Consider the following 21,469-nt stretch of genomic DNA (forward strand, 5'->3'; position numbering starts at 1 on the left):
AGTCACCAAAAGCAGGTTAGCAGACACTCGGATCTCCGCGGTCAAATCAGCAGACACACGCATGTTATTGCGCCTTCACACTAAAACCTACGGTAAACGCATTCAAACGGGCCAGATCGGGAGCGAACGAGGGACTTTGCGAAGATTGCGGAAAGTGACACAAAATCCGGTTTTCAAAATAAGATGTCAGCAAAGCGTGTAAATTGCAGAGATGAAATGAATTATATTCACATTAAGTATAATACATGTGACCTGCATCTAGTGAGTAAAGGGAAAATACAACTAAATTGTGCATGAAGTGTCTTTACTCTTTGATTTAAGGGTGAATGAAAATATAATCAAATGCACAATATGATGACTGGTATGTATGTATGTATGTATGTATGTGTGTATGTATGTATGTGTGTGTGTGTGTGTGTGTGTATGTGTTCAGGTCCTTTTTAACCACATCCATAAAAAAATCAAACATCTTAACTGTACCAATTAAGATATTTCACAAAGTAAAAACTCCAAACTGAATTTGTACCTTCAAATAGCTAATTTATGAATTATTTAAGGTTATACAAATGTTTTTCTCAATAATTCCAAGCAATGACTGATGCACCTGTGTTCAGGACATCTCTGAGAAACCTCCACCTGCCTTCATCACCACTCAGCAGAGAGAAGGGTAAAGGATGTGTTTTTTTTATTTTTATTTATTGATCTGTGTTCTTGAGTAAAAGAAGCCTCGTAGGGGCCCGTTGATCTGTGAAGGGATGACCAACTAACGGTTGGACTGTGTGGGCCTGTCAAGGCTACTCTGTGATGGAGAGGGGCTGTCTTTCGACGATGAGCGGCTATATGACCCTGAAGCAGCTGAGGCAGGCAGGTTTGGCAAAGTGCTCCTGGGAAAGAGCAATGCCACTGGGGAGCTGATGGCAAGAGGTGAGTGTGGCTCCAGTAAACATGCCTGAGGGACAAATTGTGTTGTTTTGACTCCAAGCATTAAGCTGATTAAACCCTGAGGGACTGTTGCATCCTCAAATGAAAAATGTAACATTTTGTGTCAAAGGTGTTGCCTTGGAGTGCATCATGTGTGGGCATTTGAAGAATAAATAGGATTTAGGTTAATTAATAAAGACCAACAGTCGCAAAGGCCCTTTTACATTAGGAATATTATTGCTACTATATACACTCACCTAAAGGATTATTAGGAACACCATACTAATACTGTGTTTGACCCCCTTTCGCCTTCAGAACTGCCTTAACGTGGCATTGATTCAGCAAGGTGCTGAAAGCATTCTTTAGAAATGTTGGCCCATATTGATAGGATAGCATCTTGCAGTTGATGGAGATTTGTGGGATGCACATCCAGGGCACGAAACCCCCGTTCCACCACATCCCAAAGATGCTCTATTGGGTTAAGATCTGGTGACTGTGGGGGCCATTTTAGTACAGTGAACTCATTGTCATGTTCAAGAAACCAATTAGGAATGATAGGAGCTTTGTGACATGGTGCATTATCCTGCTGGAAGTAGCCATCAGAGGATGGATACATGGTGGCCATAAAGGGATGGACATGGTCAGAAACAATGCTCAGGTAGGCCGTGGCATTTTAACGATGCCCAATTGGCACTAAGGGGCCTAAAGTGTGCCAAGAAAACATCCCCCACACCATTACACCACCACCACCAGCCTGCACAGTGGTAACAAGGCATGATGGATCCATGTTCTCATTCTGTTTACGCCAAATTCTGACTCTACCATCTGAATGTCTCAACAGAAATCGAGACTCATCAGACCAGGCAACATTTTTCTGTCTTCAACTGTCCAATTTTGGTGAGCTCTTGCAAGTTGTAGCCTCTTGTTCTTGTTTGTACTGGAGAGGAGTGGTACCCGGTGGTGTCTTCTGCTGTTGTAGCCCATCCGCCTCAAGGTTGTGCGTGTTGTGGCTTCACAAATGCTTTTCTGCATACCTTGGTTGTAACGAGTGGTTATTTCAGTCAAAGTTGCTCTTCTATCAGCTCGAATCAGTCGGCCCATTCTCCTCTGACCTCTAGCATCAACAAGGCATTTTCGCCCACAGAACTGCCGCATACTGGATGTTTTTCCCTTTTCACACCATTCTTTGTAAACCCTAGAAATGGTTGTGCGTGAAAATCCCAGTAACTGAGCAGATTGTGAAATACTCAGACCGGCCCGTCTGGCACCAACAACCATGCCAAGCTCAAAACTGCTTAAATCACCTTTCTTTCCCATTCTGACATTCAGTTTGGAGTTCAGGAGATTGTCTTGACCAGGACCACACCCCTAAATGCATTGAAGCAACTGCCATGTGATTGATTGATTAGATAATTGCATTAATGAGAAATTGAACAGGTGTTCCTAATAATCCTTTAGGTGAGTGTATTGTCACACTGACATTATTTGCCTGTAGACCACATTTGAAGGATTTGATGTTTCAGATTGGCAAGAAATTAACTATGAATGTTACACGAGACTGCTTCAGGCACTGTTTGTAAATGTAAAGTTATAGTGCAAGCTGATACTACTGATAAAAGTGAAGGAAGTGAAAGCACACTACATAGTGTTGCTCCTGGAGTATGGAACAAAATACATTAAATGATGTACCTTTAAATATTACTATATTACATAGAGATCAACTCATGTTATAATGGGCACCAGTGATGCAAAATCTTCGAAGGCCATAGTCACCATAAGGAGCTCGCAGTATTATTATTATTAGTGGCTTTTATATCTCCATGCACATGTGTATTGAAAGAAAACTCAAACGATATGGCTCAAATCAAAAAACTGAATAATAAAAACAGAAGTAAACCAGAGACAGATAACTTTGTGTTATATATATTCTGAGCAATTGATCCTTCAAATAACAAAATTAAAAACATTGTTTTGGTACTTTGTGTGTATCTTTTATGGCTCATGTTTCTAATTATTATTAATACACAGTATAGATATTAGTAATAAACAGTATAGATATTATAAACTAGCCTGATAAGCAGTATCTCTAAAAAAAAGTCATGCAAGTCTGTTTTTTCCCCAACAGGTTGAATAGGAGGTTTTATTCTTGGGATGAGTGCATGAAACTTAGAGAGGTGCAGGTGAGAATAATTATGGTTAGACAAGAAATCTCCACTAGTTGGAGCTTTCAGATACAGTATGTAATTCAATTCAATTCAATGTATTTTGTACAGCCCAAAATCAACATCGTCTGTCCCGGGGGCCTCACATCAGTTCAGGAAAAACTCCCCCCCAAAAAACTTTAACGTGGAGGAAAAAAAGGAAGAAACCTTCGGGTTAGCAACAGAGGAGGATCCCTCTCCCCGGATGGACAGAGGTACAATAGATGTCATGTGTACAGAAGGAACAACATAACAGAGTTTAGACACATTCAATGCATATGTTGTAATTATTCATATATTGAGAGTAGTAGACATGATGAAAAAGTTACGACTTCCAATAATAATAGCATTGTAAGCAATAACTGCCATATTTGGCAATAATATAATTTTAAACAGCTAATCTTTCTGCTTGTATTTGCAATAGTCATGTATTGTAGTAAACAAGTAAATCAAATTATATCTAAGATATACCACATACATATATACTTGACATTTTAAGGTCCAATCAGTACTGTTTTAACAATATTAGGTATATTAACATATTATTAAAACATTTGAATTATAAATAAACTAAGTTATAAATGAGCATCAATCCTACTGTAACTCTAGTCTTAACTTAAACAGGCAAGACGTGTCTGCTTCAAAATGTAATTTTCAATTCTGTTGACTTAATGAGTGAGAAAGTGTTACATTGACATTACTGTGTATGAAACAACACTGACAATCAAACTATATTTGGCATGTAATGTTTTTTTACATCAGCTTTTTGGAGATGATACACTATACTGAAGTATTTAACTCTATTGTATGTGTCTCCTAAATACTTTTAGTTGTCAGTCACTGAAGATGCCAATGTGGTGAAACTATTTGAACATTTACCTCTATTTACCTCTAAAACAAATACCTCTACTTTGACTTTGAGTATTTGAAAGAAAACCTCTATCAGTTCATGACAGAAAGGTAAGAACAAATCCAACAGCAACATTTATTTTTTTGGTATAATTCTGCAATTATCTGGGTCAGATTGAGTCATCATGTGTTGGTCTTGGTTTTTACAGAAATAAGGTGTTCCCTGAGTCAGTCTACAGACACATGATATTTCAGATATTACAGGGACTGTCCTTCATTCATAAGCATGGTAGGTGACTTACCATGTTAAATTATGGTAAGTCCCTACCATGAATAACTGCAACAAGGTCCTGGTGTCTTTTTCTGTCTTGCTGTGTTATCAAGCTGTCAGCACTGTCCTTGTATAAATAGTTCATAAGTGAGCAAACAACGAAACTAAAACTAAAAAGCAGCATGAATGGTGGACATAAGACATCAAGCATCACAGAATTTGCTCCAGCCAGAAATGACTCACTGCTCCTGTGAGAAGAGGAGGTGTGAGTTGTACCAAAGCTCAACCGAACAGGTTTATCTCTCTTCTATCAGCAATCGGTTTAGTGCTTGTTGGTACCGGTGTCTTTCCATCTTTAATAAGGCATGATTTTTTGTTGATAGTGTTTTTCTTTTCATACCCTCTTTCTTTCTTTCTTTCTTTCTTTTATCTTTTTTTCTACCTTTGCCAGAGAAGATAAGATGTTTTCTGAAAATTAGAAAAGGAACATTCTGTTCCAAGTCTGGCTTAGCTTTTGTGCTAAGAGACTCCTGCTGTCTTTCACTTTTCCTTTCCAAGGCTTGGCTTGTCTGTGATTTGTCAGGAACATATTTGTTTTGGTCATATATGTTTTAACTCTGTGTTTCAAATCTTTATAAATTTGACCAAATTGTGGTCTGCATCAATAGAGAGTCACGTAAAGTGCTAGGGGTTGTAATAGTGGAAGAAACTTAGAGGCAATAACTATTTTGTTTGAGAAAATAATGCAAATTGAGACAAACATCAGTATCAGCACAGGTTTAGTTGACGGTCTCGTGTCTTGCAGGGTATTTCCGTCGTCACATGAAACCGTAGAGCCTGCTCTTCATGGACCTAGAGCTGGTTAGGATTGCTGATTTTGGACAAGCCAGAGAAATCCGTTCGCGTCCACCTAACACTAATTATGTGTCCACAAGATGATGAGACAAATCTTTCTCCAAGATCAGAGCAATTTACAAGTTCCTGATAAACCGTAAAGAAATTCTACCTTTATTGTAATGGGATGAAAGCAGATATCTCAGAGACCGACGTTGACACTTGAAACATTTCAAACTAATACTATCTACATCGTCAGACACCATGTAGATACTTCTTTAGTAATTTGACTGAACCGACCACGCATCATGGCGGAGCTCTGCACACTCAGACCCCTGTTCCCTGGAAAAAGGGAGGTGGACTAGAGCTTAAAGATCTGCAAGGTGCTGGGAACGCTGAAGAAGGTGAACCATCAAAACAAGGTGTAACATGTTATGGTTCTGCCGTCATCGTGGACATATCTTTTAAATCATGGTGACATCCTCTCTGCTTGGGCCCTTGACATTCTATGGTGCTAACATCAAACTATTTATCTAATTTTGTTGTTGTTCTTGTGACGCATTAGTGACTCGTTGCTTTCTCTTGTGTCTCATAACATCCGTCAGACTGGCCTGAGGGCAGCAACCTGGCCACATCGATGAACTTCTGCTTCCCAGAGTGCATCCAGCCTCAGACCTCTGATCCCCAACGCCAGCAACAGGGCAATCACACTGATGGAATAAATGCTGCAGTGGGACCCTGTAAAAAGACCAAGCGATGCTCGGGTACATTTAAAAAGCAATACATTTTTAACACAGATTGGTAAGAATAAACATATAAACATTAGAGTGAAGGCAACTGACCGTTGAGGTGGCACTGTTTGTTTTACGTTGCTTTGGTGAATCCTTTTTTTCTTAGCACCTTTGACTACCTTGAGTGCATCTATTTTTAGCATGGGAGGCCCAAGTGAGAATCAATCACCCTACCTTTGCAGTTACTGTAATAGCGAACCTGTGATATATGTGTACTGCTGAGGCAATGCAGCTCCACTAACTTCATTCAAGAGGCAGACTTCTCCACTGGTGAAGCTTGAAAATTACCAAAAGTTTCATGTGCTCCACATATTTAGGAATTTATTTTTGCATTTCAGCTTGTAGCAGCATGAGAAAAGTGCAGTTGTGGTTTGTCTTATTAGTCCTTACAAGATATATTTCTTGAAATCATATTCCATGTTATATAAACAAGAACCAGTTGCCTTTACTTTCATTTTGATATGGCTCATTTTACTATTTAATGTATCATATTTTTAGATGTATTGTCCTCATAATTACTATGTTGTTTTATGTTGCAAAGTTCTCATTCATTAAAAATCTAAAACTGGAGCTAAAATTGAAACAAAATGTGGATATTTTCCCTTTGGTTTGTACTGTTTGTGTTCCAGGCTCTAGTATCCATACTTCACTGTCGGCCCGGCGGGGGTAGAAACAAAGGGATTTAGAATCAATGAAGCCAAACACAAAACCAGCAACAACCAAATTCCACAATGAGACCTTCTTGGGACTTCATGTTTTTCTTCTTTGTATGTTAATGTTAAAGCAAACAAAGAGCAGCTCTGTCGATGATAAGAACGCTGACGCTGGAGTCTACATAAAAAAAACACCATCAGCTCTGTGAAGGACAGGGCGGGGTCAGACCCTGTCACGATGTTGGTTTGTCTGGTGTCCTGTCTTATTGTGAAGTCCTTGTCTTGTGTGTCCTCTGTGTTCCTGCACTTCCTCCCTTGTGATTGTCCGTGATTGTCTGTCTACCCTGTTCCCTGATTGTGCATTCCTTTCACCTGTGCTGCCCTCAGTGTTTCCACCTGTTCCTCGTTACCCTCCTCTTGTATTTAAACCCTGTTTGTCTTCTGTCCCCTTGTCGGATTGTACACAAAAATCACACTAAACTGTTTCCTTGGCCTCTGCAAAACATTTGATTTCCTTTGCCTCCCAAAGGAGTGTTCAATTTACATTTCTAAATATGACTTGCTTATGTTTCACAGATAGACCCAAAACTATACTCTGAACACTAAAATTGAAAACTAGCAATAACGCACACAAATCTGAGAAATTAAGAAATGAATAGTACATATAGGTGATATTTAAAAAGTGGCCTAAAACCAGTGAAGGAAGATAAAAGACCAACAGACAAGAAAAATAATCAGATTAGATCATAATTGATGAATTAATTCTGAGCCGTTTCTTCTTTTCAGACATGCATCAGAAGGCATCTGTTCCTTAGGAGGCATAGACAAATGTCCTCTGGGGTTTCCTCTAAGTGATGGTAAAAAGATTTTAGGACACATGTGAGAACTTGATGTGTAGTGCTGATACATCTTTAGAGAAGCAGGTGAGAGTGGTGTACATGTTTCACCATGAAATGCAGAATAATTACACATTACAGGATTCCCTTTCAAGAGTCACAATTTTATTTTAAAGTGTTAAATTTCTTTGGTGCTTTAGGGGAATTATTCTGAAACCATGGTGTGTGTTTTCTGGTTGTTCTGACCTGATGCAGCAAACGTCCCTTCTGATATTGTAAATATGCTTATAATTGTTAGAACATACAAATTGTGAGGCATTTGAGTTCTACAAAGTTAGAAATAGCTTCCAACAAAACCCCCTCACCTAAACTGGAGCTGTCAAATGAAGGTATACAACAAGAATCAGCACTCGTAGCACAAGACATGCAGCTTGACGTCGCTTTTCAAGACACACACTTTCCCTCTCTCTCGTGATAATTTCCCAGAATACAAAGGTGGGAGGAGCAGACCTCTCAATCCCAACGCTACAGGGAAGAACACGTTTCCAAGGAGCGCAATCATCGACCCTGTAACCGGACGAGTAGACTGGACTGCCAAATACGGAGGTCACAAGTACACAGCAGTCTGCTCTACCAGTGACTCATGGGAAAAGTTCCCACTGTGAAGTGTTTCCTGCTAGTCTGTTGTTACATTTGACAAGCTATTACAAATTGTTCAGTGTTTTACTAATGTCCCATAACTTCTAGGGCCAGTGTTTTTTATAGTAAAGTTTTTATTTAAGTGGGTGCATTTATTGTTTTAACAGCAGCTGATACATGTACAGACTAACAACTATTGTTTCTAGTTTTATATTACTCGAAAAAATAATACAGAACCAGACTGTAATAGAAAGCCACATGGGAGCACAAATTATATATTTGTATGTAAAACAAATATACAAATGCACAGAAAAAGGTATATTAAGAGATTTTTAAGATTTAGGTGATAATCTTCACCAGCGTCAGTTCACTGAAAAGAGACATTTAAATCAGAAAATGTTGAAAAAGGAAATTGGTTCATTTTTGTTTGTCTCTGGTTTAACAATCAGAAGTAGCATCTGAAAAGAAAGACTTGTGTATTACCTCGCTAATGTCGTTAAACCAGCTGGCTTGAACTTCCAGGAGTTGAGAAATCTCAGCATAAAGGTAAATAACCACCGAACAAATGATAATGACTACTGTGCCTTACTTTGTAGTGCACCTAGCTACTATGTGGAGAAATAAATGAAATGTGACCAGAGGTCATCATATCCGAGGTTTAACTTTAACCTAAGGACAGAGCTCCTGTCACTTTTTATTTTTATTTATAATTATGGTGAGTTTATGAAGGCAGCACTATCATAAGCTGTCACATCTGACAGTTAACCTTTCATCCAGAAATAGGGTGAACAATTATCTGAAACTGAAGAATTAAATTCAATGTACAGTAACAACTAATGCAGAACAAATCCACTCCTTGCAAGCAGTACATAGTAACCTCAGTTTGTCTATATGACACATATGACACAAGTTCAGGCATCAAAAAGTATTTTAACTACACACACAGAAACCACAGTGTTTTTTACAGGTAATATTAGCAATGATTTGATAAGGCTGAAAACAAGCATCACGATGTAAGTATGACACAATGATGTTGAATGCCTACAAAGCACAGTAAATGAGAGTCACATGTCTGAAGTAATAGTTTCTAATATATTACGTTTTCGGAAAATGATCACATGTAGGTATGAGACGTGACCTCTGCATTTAACTCATCTTGAGCATTCGGAGCAGTGGGCTGCGTGTCGTGCCTGGGGAAGGACTTGGGCTTCACTGGGGTTCTTCTGAGCCAGCACCGCTCCCAACATTTCAATTCTATCAATGTGCCAAATCCTGTGATAACCAAAGAGAGACAAAATAGTGTATAGTACATATAATGCACACTATATATAGTGTGCATTTAGTCTTGAATTCAACTAACTACATTTTCTGCTGTTGCAATGTGAGTAATCTACGCTAAAGCAAACTGAGACATTGTGAGTAATCAAAGACCAGTTTTGCTTTTCTCACCCAGCCAAGAGATTCATTTAAACAGCGAGCGCACCACCAGAAGTGAGTTCCTTATTGTATTTGGCAGAGCCGATGCCGAAGCCTGAGGAGGCCGGGGCGCTTTCCAGACATGCTGTACATAGTTGTGATTGGCCGCTGTCAGCCAGATGATGCATTCCTGAACTTGTGGCCATATGGCTTTCACAGCCAAAGGGCCGTTGTTGCACAATACAGAGATTATGTGGTAGAGTTTAACAGTCCTGAGAGATCCCTTATTCATAGAATTATCTTTCACTTAATTGTTCATTTGGATTGTCATTTAATAATGTTATTTTAGTATTTACACAATACTTCCGGGTTTAAACAATATAAGATGATATAAAATGCCTCAGTTGAGAGCTTTGAGTTGAAGCTCCCATGGCGATAGTCTGTATGACATTTGGAGCAGTAATCCAATAGTGCAGGGTATTTGTTTACACTACATCTAAGTGTCTGTTGACAGGAAGAAAACCCCCCATCTTAATTGCATCACTTTTCAATATAATTTCTGTGTTAAAGATACATTGTACTGTCGGTGGAATGTCTCATTCATTCAGATATTTTCTGAGAGGAGAATAAACTGCTTTGTATTGAAGATGGAAGGATTAGATGACGTGAGAAGCTGATGGTCTCCGATTGAGCTCGACACCCTTTGCTGGCACCTGTCACTCTTTTATCACGAGGACAAACTGCCCGTCCTTTGGCTCTAAGTGCTGATGGGAGCGTTGACTGAATTAACAGAAGCTGTGGAGGGTAGTTCCGTTTGGTCCTCGTCATCTCTTCTTACTCTCCTCTTGAAACTCCCTAAACTCCCAGAGCGCCTTTGTAGTTAAAGATAGGAAACGCAAGGCTCCAGCATGGAGAGTAAAGTTAAAGCCATGGAGAACTGTGTCACTGGCTGGGACATTTGGCTCCTCAACAGCATGTGTCTGGTGGCCTCCTACCTCTGGAGCCGGCTGCGGGATTTACTCTGCTGCAGGAGGAAGCTCAGAGCATCCACTTCATCTGCCATTCAGGTACATAGTGGCTGTTTGACTCGTTGAATGACACACACACATTAGCTGAGGAACACTCACACATTGTGTGTGTGTGTGTATGCGCTCTAAATGTTACTGAGATAGACTATTATAATTAGTACATGTCCGTACTTGCACAGCTACACTATATTTATTAGTATTTTATGTAAACAAGTTTAGCTGTTTTGATTTAATTGATATTTATTTCTTGTCTACTTATATTACTTTACATTTCAGTTTTGTCTGATGTCTTCTTTTTTTACCGGTATATTAAACCATTTTTGGGTTGTCTTTAAGATACATTTTGTAAGTGTATTATCTGCTTACCCTTGCACTCACTTTTCCCACGTTATCCTCCAGCTAAATGTTACATTTAATTTAATTAGTTAGCCCAACATATGGTGGGTAATCCTTCCAGCAGTAATGTGGTGCTTAGTATTTAAAGGAAAGATGAGACTGGTAATCGTGTAATGCGTGTTTTACTCCGTTAAGGACCGCAGCAGGAAGAATAAAACATGAGACCAGGAGTTGATGGTGTTTATGAGTGCAGAGTTTAGAGAATCTGCTATGGAGGTACAACCAGCTCTAACGAAGCGTGACAGTTTTAGTAGTGTGTTGCTGCCATCTAGTGATTTCTGCTTTGCTACTGTGATTGGTGTATTAATACAATGGTGACATGGCATGTGGTGGGAAACGCAACAGACTAAAAACCTTATAAGATCAGGGCAAGAGCGCTTCTGCTGATATTCACCTGAGGAGTTCTGTTCCAGTTATTTGCCTCTATCAAAACATTTAGTTATGTCTCAGTCTCACTGTACCTGTTTCACATATAATGCTAATTAATGCAGAGATAATAAATAAACATTACACATCTAAATACACACTCTGTCTTAATGCTGTCAGACATTACAGAGACAAGCCGACAGCACCTCTCGTTTCCATTGCCCTCTTGGCATTCAGGAGATCCACACTGACATCTACAAGAATGTGCCTAAGCTTTCTTTGCATTCTGCCACTAACCTTTAATACCCTCCGACATCCTCAATGTAAAGCGCTTCCTAAATTTCCACACCGATAATAATAGTGTATCATGGAATATCTTCCTCAAGTACAGGCCTCACTGTACTTGAGGAAGATGAAAAAGTGAAGCCTCATAACCTACTCATGAATATATCCTTTAAAACATCAGCAGGTGTGCTTCATCACCTACATGTGGTAACTGTGAGTAAATGTGTTTGACAATATAGCTCAAAATCAAAAGCAGACAATGGATTATAAAATATTTTGTATTGTTGCCCATCTCATGTTCCATTGTCATTTATCTTAAGTGACCAAGTAAGTCCAGATATAAAACAGTCCATGAACAATAAAACAGATTGATTATTTTTCTACTTTATTTTCCAACGCTCTTCCCTTCTTCTTCTTTTTGGGCTTGCTCTCATCTTCTAGAATAACTTCTTCTGCTGCAATTCGGACTCTCTTCGTCTTTGAAAGCTCCTGAGCGAGTTCTGTGCACAGAAACAAATGGATGTATCTGGACTTTAGAAAGAGAAAGCTGAACCACCCACAGTGCATCCCTATCAACATTACAACCCCAAAAGATAGGACAGGCGTTTGCAAGACAGCTACCTTTAGCTGTTGTTGCCTCAGCTGCAGGTTCCTCAGCGGTCTGCTGCACTGATGAAGGTTTCCACACAGCCAGGCACGTCAGTCTGGCTGTTGTGTTCACTTCCCCGAGGAGAGTGGGAGACTCCAGCTCCTGTTGGACAGTGCATTGCTGGATTAACCTCGGCTCGGCAGGTAGCAACAGTGTTGTTTTGCTAATCTTTGTATTTGTTCTTATAAATGGTTTTGTATGCCTGATTGTTACTACACATCTGATTATATATTAAAATGTTATTTTAGTTATTATTGCGTTTAAAATAACTTTGATATTCTGCTATGCAAAGTTGAATATGTCAATAGGTAATGACTAAGGGATATTATATTTTAAAACATAATCTGTGGCTGGAAATGTAAATTTGGTTGAAGTAACAAGTACATGGCTTCCGTTCAAATGTTCATGAATAACACGAGACATGCCTCTTTTAGATGGAGTTTCCACATTTTGATGAATCCGTCGTTTGAAGCCGTTACCAGCACGCAGTAATCCTCCATCATGAAACTGTCAATCGCTTTCACTCTATAATCACAAAATAAGTTTGTTCACTTATCACAAATGCATCTCCAAAATGATTGATATACATGAATCTCCAAAGTAAATAGAAATTAAAAAAACATTGTGAATTTACCTGGTTTCATGAGCCTTAAACTCACACACCCATTCCTCTTTGCCCAGATCACAAAACCTCACAATTTCATCGTCTCCTGCGACAGCCAGGATAGAGTTCTGAAATACAAGCAGGATTATATTTACTTTAAAACAATGTTGCTTATTCCTGTCATATCTCAGTTTAAAAGCAGATACTAATCAACTTAACCACAACAATCTCAATATCATATTGACTATATTGATATAGTCTAGTAACGTTAGGCAGCTACTGTTTACTATTATTTTCTAAAAATACTTATTATCTGTATATTGGTACTTTCTACTATTGCACTTCTGGTTGGATGCTAAACTGCATTTCGTTGCGCTGTAGTTGTACATGTGTAATGACAATAAAGTTGACTCTAATCTAATATATAAATAAATATCAGGGCGGGTTTCAGAGAACTCACATTTAAGAACTTAATGGACGAGATCCTCGTGGGGTTTGTGACTGTTACGATCACAGAGGCTGTCTCCAGGTCGTAGAGGTTCACTTTATCCTTCACCACGGCCACATATTTATCCCCGGCTGGAGACCACCTGACAATGGATGCATCTGTTAAAAGGGTTTGGGGAAAAAAGTTTAAAGCAATTTCAAACATACTAGTATTATTAAAAGAACTTAAACACTCAGGGGAGGCTTACTCTGCTTTATGTTTTTGATGAAAGCCGATCTTCCGTTAATTAGATTCCATGTTCTAAAAGGATACAAAAACAAAAAACAGATGCAAGAGTACTTTTTGAATCCTTGATAAATTAATTGTCTGCTGCCCAGACTTCCCAGCAGAGCTGTGAAATGTACCTGAGAGTCTTATCTGTCCCAACTGAAAGTGCAAGTTTCCCAGACGGATGGACGGACAGCGATGTGACATGACCTCTGAGGAAGACAAGATAAAGTTATTTCAACCCGTCCCATCCACCTAAATACAAGACAATAATCACACAAACGTGACCATCTCAGGGCTTCAGCAGCGTCTATCTCATGTGTGCTTACTGGTGAGCTTTGATGGATTTCAGACACTCCCACTTCTTTCTGCTCCACACACAAATGAGTCCATCCTCTCCTCCGCTCAGTAAATGAGACGTCCCATAAAACTCCAGGCAGGTGATTGTGCCTGTGAAACACAAGGAATATAGGGGTCAGCTGTGAAGGCCACAAGCGCGTGTCTTTCTTTGATGACATTTTATACAAATGAATTAAATCCATTAAGACGTTGAATTTAAAACGGCGAAGAGTGAGGCAAAAAAAGTTTGCTATGATACCTATCCCAGAAATTGGCAATGTAGTCAAGAGAACGTGGCATGAAATAGTCGGAGAGAAGGGAAAAAGCTACTGGTTTCCAACAAATAACGGGATTGCTGGGTTCTAAACAACTATAAACCTGAAAACTCAGAAAAATTCAATTAAATAAAATGTATTACGTTTCTTTTACAAAAGGCCTTCTCTAAAAAACAAACTTATTAGATCAGAAGGGACTCAAGTAATTATTTCTACATCATTAGATCAGAGGGGACATGTCATTATTTATATGTTACTGTGACGTATCAGAATCCCATACAAAAAGAATGTCAAGTTCACAAATATGCAGCAGTTTTATCAAGAAATACACTTTTTTATTTTACTAAATGTATTTTCTCATGGTCTTTGCCTTTCTAACCGTGCACACGTCCTCCATCTCTACTGCATCTTTGATATTTTATTTTATTTTTATCAAGAAATACACTTTTTTATTTTACTAAATGTATTTTCTCATGGTCTTTGCCTTTCTAACCGTGCACACGTCCTCCATCTCTACTGCATCTTTGATATTTTCACGTTAAAAGGTGGATGACGTCACATGAATGTAACCACGGGCTACGGGCATTTTTAGGAAGCCTCCGTGGGAATCAAACGAGAAATCTGAGCTCCGCTGAGCCACACGAGGCTGCTCGTCTCACCGTCGTGATGCAGCAGGACTCCGTGCTCCGTCCTCTTCTTCATGTCGTACAGCTGGATCGTCTCATCTTTGCTTCCTGTGGCAACAAACCTCTCGCTGGCGGCCGCCGCCGATATGGAGGCTGTGTGGGCGTGATGTGTGAAGCCCGCCTCGGTTGTCCACTCCTGCACGCGGACAAAAACACACAACTCATTCGTGGATTCTTTGCAATAACTTAAATGTTGAACCTGGGAGAAAATAAAGTTTAGTTTACGCCAGACCATTCATGGATATTAACGTGTACGCACAACTACAAAACAGTCCGACTTACTTTCTCGTCGGTTTTTACTCGGTAACCAAAGGCTATCTGCTCGTAGCTCCCAGCGATCAGTTCCAGTACAGCTGCCATGCTCAGTGCTAAGCTAGCCGGCTAGTTGGCTTTCTTTAAACTTCCGTTGTTTTCTGTCACTTGATTTGGGCAACCGCTAATAGCAGCGAGCAAGAGTCCAAGCAGGGACCTACACGAGAAACCTCGAGACGATAAACATCGTGGTGAAGCTATTCAAATATGAATATCCACTAGCTATTTTTTGCCAAATCCACTTCCAGGTCCAAAACAACACGTGCGGCTGTTGCGCTTGCGCAAAGTCGACTTCCTCCTGTCTGGTAAGGAGTAGTTTTCAGAATAAAAACCAATGTGTTTTTTAAGTGTTTTTTTTTTGTTATTGTAACTTTTCAGGTATGTAGTAATTCTTCAAATAAAACAGTTAAAAATTGGAGAAGGATGTGCATAGTCTAAATTTGAGCGTGAAAAATGAGGAGTTGAGACTTTTTAAAAAAAAAAATATTTAATGGTTAATGACTAGGGTGTGAATAATTAGTACTATAGGTGTGCGTGTGTGTGTTTTTACATTTTATTAATTGGTGATTCTGAAAAATAACTTAACATTTCATTTAAATTACATTAGAATAGAATATCATTCACTAAAGTTAATATTGTAGAGTTGGGAAACAGCGAGACAGTAGGCGTAGTTGCAGTCGAGATAGTTTACTCAAGCTCCACATAAAATGTACAATACTTGTGCAGTACTATAGCGGCAGCGCAAAACCCCACGCTTCCCGGAAACCAAACCAAAAAACCAACCCAGACCCCGGAAACCCCACCAGCTCTTAAAGGCACAGTAGCCCTTAGGTGAATGTCTCTCACAGTCCGTATGTGGGTCACCACAATATTCACTTGTGTTTTTTAAATTATACATATTTGTGAGTTAATAATTTTCTATCTATAAATGATTTTGTTTGTTGTTTTTAACTAATCCTAACCCTTGTTAAAACATCACGTTTCTCATATCTTTAATAATTTAATTCAGTCCAGAACAACTTCAAAACCTTAAATTGATTCATTTAGATGCAGACATTAAGACAAAACGTTCAATAAAACTCCGTCCAAGTGTTTTTCTCTTTTGCATAGTGGACATCTAGGACAAGCACAATGTATTCACAGTAAGCCCACTGTTCATGATTAATATACACATAATACATCTACAGGATGAGGTCTGCCCATGTTATGACCGAGCGGGGTGCGGGCGTCTTTGGCTGTTGTAATTGGTTAACCTTTGAAACGTCATGATTAACGCCTCAGATAACTGTCCACATGAAACGGTAGTTTTTCTGAGAAGATTAGATGTATTAGATTAACTTTTTCTTCCCACTGAACGGAGTCATGGCACGAAGGTAGGCTTTAGTAAAAAAAATAGCAGATACATCAGAAAGACTTATCTTTAAATAGTTGTTTTTTTCACTTCCTGTTATGTGCATGCTTCTCATTTTTTGATTGGTGACACTTTTAACACATTTCTCAACGCTTTGTTTCTACTCAAAACAAAAATATTTGATGTAAACATGCAGCCAAATTGTACCACAATTCTTCTCAGGATCCTTCCTGATGTTAATAAGTGAAGTTTTTCGGTTTTGTTTCTAAAATATAATTCAGACCAACAGCTGTTCTCAGTGCAGATTGCAGGTTTGTAGAGTGATGTCTGGATGTTAGAGTGTGTTTGTATGTGAGAGCTGCAGGGTCTGGTTGTGATTAGTGGGTTCAGATGAACAACAGGACAAGACTAGATTCGAAACAGACTCTGCTGCAATAAAAGTGTGTAGCTGTCTTCCCTCGTGATATTCTCAACTGTAGCCATGCAGGCTAAATTAAGAACAGAGAAGTGTCTGTATTAGTGTGACTTTTTCCTGTAATTTGCTTCTTACTCAAACATCTGCTGTTCTGTTTATATGGCAGGAGGGGTTTGGCATTGGTTATACTTCTAATGGCATTTTGACATGACAATATAGAGTGAAGATGAGATTGAGCATGAACAGAAGGATGCCATTTATTATGGTCTCACGTCATACCCTGAATCCTATTTGTTTAGCAAAGTGTTAGTGGGACCATAAAACAACATCTGAACGTTTCATGTTAGAACCTACGTTTAGAGTTGTAACATTATGATGGAGCTGGGGTCTTTTTGTGGAGCCATGGTTTTCCCAACTGGTCTGTCAGTTTTTCCTCCTGCCTGGTATTGTGTCTTCTAACTAAATAAAACACCAAAACGGGTCCCTGGGAACAAAGTAATAAAACAGCAGAAGGCCTCCAGCTGCTGTAGGGGCTTCAGTCAAGACTCTACATAGCAATTGTAAATTAAAGCATTTGTAGGCGGTTTCGCTTTCATCCGTCAGAGAACCTGCAACATTGACTAAGTTTTAATGTAAAGCTGAGATGCATTAAGCCTTTTATTAATATGCTTTAAAAAGAAAACAGCAATGAAATAATCAACATGCAAGATGACCGTTGAAATCTACAATACTCAATATAACTTGATACATGTTTGAGTTGCTTCACTCTTGATTAGACAAATGTTGAGATCAAATTGTAGCTGCATTTGTTTGAAAAGCTCATTTCACCAGACAAAAAAAACATTATTCCTCTTCCCCATTTGTGGTCTCGAAGATAGTCTGGTTTTATTTGCAGGGGTTTTGCGATTTCTGCTGCCTCAAAATCAGATAAAATCAAAACTTCCAGCATGGACACAGCTATAGGTAAACGTTTTTCTTGTGTGACAAAGTGACCCATAACTTCCAAGCAATGCTATTACTATACCATCAAACCCCATACGCAGTACTTCATACATAAAAGGTGTGAAATAACAATCAAGAAACATGTTGAAAATCACAAGCTTTTATCTACTGAGCCACAGGAAGTGTGCAATACATGCAGAGTTTTGGTGTATTACTGCAACTTCCTGTTAACTTTAATCAAGCATCACATTCTGACAAGAAGGTAACATGATGAGTAGGCCGTTTCCTAAATGTCACTATTTGATTAGTTTAACTGATGAATTCATCAGTCATGGTAAAACAAGGGAGCTCTTTCAAACTCTGTGAAACACAAACAAAGAAACAAACCTCTCCTTCATCATTAATTCCTTCCGTCCCAGGCTACAATGTGCAGCAGGACACTGAGTCACAGTAGCTGCTGTGGAGGAACAGCATCGGCTTTGGTAGATTACCTCCACTCTAGTGTTGAACACCGGAGCCCCCTCCTGATCACGTTGTACACCCACGTCTGCTATCCCAAACATGTTGTGCAATTTGCAGATGACACTTCCGTCATCGGCCCGATGAGACTTCATATAGAGAGGAAATCAACAACCTTAGGAAGACACACACCCCGTCTACATCAATAGAGCTGAGGTGGAGCAAGTTAACAGCTTTAAGTTCCTCGGAATCAGCATCACAAACAACCTGAATGGTCATCACACATCTCCATCCTGGTGAAACAAGCTCATAAACAGCTGTATTTCTTAAGTAAACTTAAGTAGGTAAAACATTTTAAAATCTTTGAATGTGAAATTTGACAAATGGCTGCTTTTGGAAAAGAGCATGCAGGTCAGGCAAAGAACACATACATGTGCTTATTTCTTTACACCAAAGAATTTTCAGAGAAGACGTGTTTCATTTAATCTCACTGTGTGTCACACTCTTAGTGAGACACTTGAACAGAAACATCCTTAATGTTATTAGTAATACATGTGCCTTTCCCACTGTCACAAGTTAAAATGTCTGATATGAAAAAGGACCATTGTCTTTTAATCTCTTCCTTAAAAACACGGTTGGAGCAGATTCAGTGTCAATGTCATAAACAATTGATATAAATTGGATTGAACCATTTCTGTTTTTTATACCACTGCTATTCTTAATTCACTGCATTTACTTGTTTTGCCATTCCACAGTCAACAAGCCAATCAGGAGCTCACTGAAGTGCTGAACCAACTCTGGTGCCTGGATACCAACCGCCTCAAACCAGAGACTGATTACATCATTTCCCTGCAGGTCAGTATAAGTCTGCCTTTATCGCTTCTCGTCAATGCAAAACACTCAGAGATACGTGCAAAACATGCAAACCCCATGCAGTCATTTTTCTTCCCTTTTGCAGTTACAAGTTGATGTCTGTCTGTGTATTTATGCTTAGGGGAGAGCAGGCTATGTGGCACAGGGCAGCAACTATGCCAGAGACCGGGCCAGGGCTCCGCTCTTCACATATGTCAACGAAGACAAACTCAAGGGAATCGAGACATATTTACGTGAGAAGCAGTTAATTTCCCCCCATTGCACTCATTTTGCTCGAACCACCAACAGTATTCAAACATGCATCCGTTTTTTAATGCAGATTTCATCAACTTGCTGGACAACTACGAGTCGTCCACAGGTGTTTCAGAGAAGGTGACGTCAGAGGAGCTCCAAGAGAACAGGCTCTTTATCGATTCCATGATGGAGACCGATGTCATGAAGGTGCAGTGGCTGTGAAAGAGAGCGATTCCTCTCTTTGATAACACATCCATTATCGCAGTCAAACACACTGACACAGCAGCTGTTTACATCCCGAAATGCTGAAAGTTTCGAGTTGCTTTTTACTAACCAGTTTTATGTCTTCTACTTTTTGATAACGATTTAGTTACAGGCCAGATGATTTATAGTAACAAGAAAAATATAGGAAACTGAAAGCTTTTATCATGATGCAAATTTTACACTTGAACTATTTCAGAGGTCACGATTGAACTTTAGCCTTTAGCCTAACAAACTATCTTCATCATCAGTGTGCTCTATTTTCTGCACTGTACTGTTCTTCTAAACTGTTCTTTGATCATATTATTCACGTGGGAGCTCGACACGTCCTCATACTATTAGTTTTTTCTTTATAGTGTGCTCACAAGTATCTGGTGAGGAAGGGGCATTCGCCATCAGAGCCTGGGCAGTTCAAGAGACAGCTGTATGACATCTGGTTCCGTCTCTACCACAGGGACAGGAGTGGAGGGTGAGTTTCACAATAGCAGCAGGGGGAGCTACTGGACTGTGAGCCATTTGCATAAAAATATAAAGAGTCATGGGCCAAACTAGTAAATATGTAGTTTACAACCAGTTCACTGCAAGAAAACAGTGTTTCTAGACCAAAAAAAACACGAGACATAGACATAAAATGTTCTATCAAAATAACTACAGTAACACCAATCTTTGAAATATGTTGTCATTTTTAATTATAGAAAGGATTCCTGTGGGTTTGAACATGTGTTTGTGGGAGAAACCAAGTTTGGCCAGGAGGTCATGGGTCTTCACAACTGGGTCCAGTTCTACTTGCAGGAAAAACATGACCATGTTGACTACAAAGGCTACAAAGCAAGAGACAACAAAGATACAGTAAGAACATGTATTGTGTCATCATGTGGATTATAAAGCAACTGAACCCACTGAGCAGAAAATTAACAAGCTTTTTTCGTTGTTGTTTTACAGCCTGATGAAGATGACCATGTGCTGAACCTGCAGTTCAGCTGGAACGGCTTGGTGAAGCCGGTTGGCGGCTGCTTCATTGGTGTGAGTCCAGAGTTTGAGGTGGCTCTCTTCACCATCATCTTCCTCATGTCGACTCAGAAGATGACGTCTGTGGTGGTGAAAGTGGACGAGTACGTGCTGGAGCTGGTTGTCTATCGGCATGGACGATCCATCGGCACGTCCTACCCCAAGCTGCTCAGCAGCAACCACAAGGATTTGTAATATCGATCCATCCAAGCTGTCCGATGTCATGTAAACATTTATATTTTCAAAAGATTGTGTAACAATTTTATTTCTTTCCTTTGCACTAAAAGTCAGGCTTAAATCTCCCTCTAATGAGTTTTCAGCCTAAACCTCCTGATCTGCACTGATATCATGGAAGAAGTGTATCTTGTCATAATCATGTATCCTTTTCTGATTCTGTACACCATTATGAAGTAAATAAAAGTGTCTTTCTCTACAAAGTAGTTGTAACATTTTTATTCTCCCCTGTTTGTGAATTAAGGCCAGATATTTCACAATATTTAGAGAGATGAAATCAAAGAAGAAGTGGGGTTTTTTAAGATATCAAATTTAACAATTAAGGGCAAAAACAACTATTTGGCAGCACTGCCTCAGTTAGCTGGACAATGCAGCTTTATTATTATACTCTAAACCTATATTATAATATCTTGATATAAAAACAAAGCTATATATCGGAGCAAAAAGATTCTTAGATACTCCCAATCTTTATTTTTTTAAAGATTTTAATCTATGAGTATTTTCTTTTTTATTATTTAAAATCTGACTTAATTCTGAGAGTAAATTTTATATGATAATTCTCAGATGTCAAACACATTCTTTCATTCTGACAGAAAACTATACCCTGCTGATGAAATGTACATTTC

The 21,469-nt window shown here is 39.1% G+C and overlaps 2 protein-coding genes across 2 annotated transcripts; one reads left to right on the plus strand and one right to left on the minus strand.

The window, feature by feature from the left end:
• Nucleotides 1–11,779: 11,779 nt before the first annotated feature.
• pak1ip1 (PAK1 interacting protein 1) lies at nt 11,780–15,277 on the minus strand. Its single transcript, XM_079230358.1, is given in 11 exon segments — nt 11,780–11,889; nt 11,892–11,986; nt 12,108–12,237; nt 12,561–12,660; nt 12,770–12,867; nt 13,200–13,345; nt 13,435–13,487; nt 13,592–13,666; nt 13,784–13,904; nt 14,728–14,890; nt 15,037–15,277. Coding segments are annotated over 11 exon segments (1,077 nt in total). The 5' UTR covers nt 15,115–15,277; the 3' UTR covers nt 11,780–11,871.
• A 1,151-nt stretch (nt 15,278–16,428) lies between these two features.
• Nucleotides 16,429–20,908, plus strand: LOC306749192 (uridylate-specific endoribonuclease C-like; the record flags this gene model as incomplete). Its single annotated transcript, XM_079232453.1, has 7 exons — nt 16,429–16,439; nt 18,989–19,088; nt 19,228–19,339; nt 19,426–19,547; nt 19,958–20,070; nt 20,297–20,450; nt 20,544–20,908. 7 exons carry the CDS (start codon nt 16,429–16,431, stop codon nt 20,802–20,804), a joined length of 873 nt encoding a protein of 290 aa, XP_079088579.1. The 3' UTR covers nt 20,805–20,908.
• Nucleotides 20,909–21,469: the final 561 nt, after the last annotated feature.

The sequence above is a fragment of the Taurulus bubalis genome (genome assembly GCF_910589615.1).
Source record: "Taurulus bubalis genome assembly, chromosome: 1".
Lineage (NCBI taxonomy): Eukaryota > Metazoa > Chordata > Actinopteri > Perciformes > Cottidae > Taurulus > Taurulus bubalis.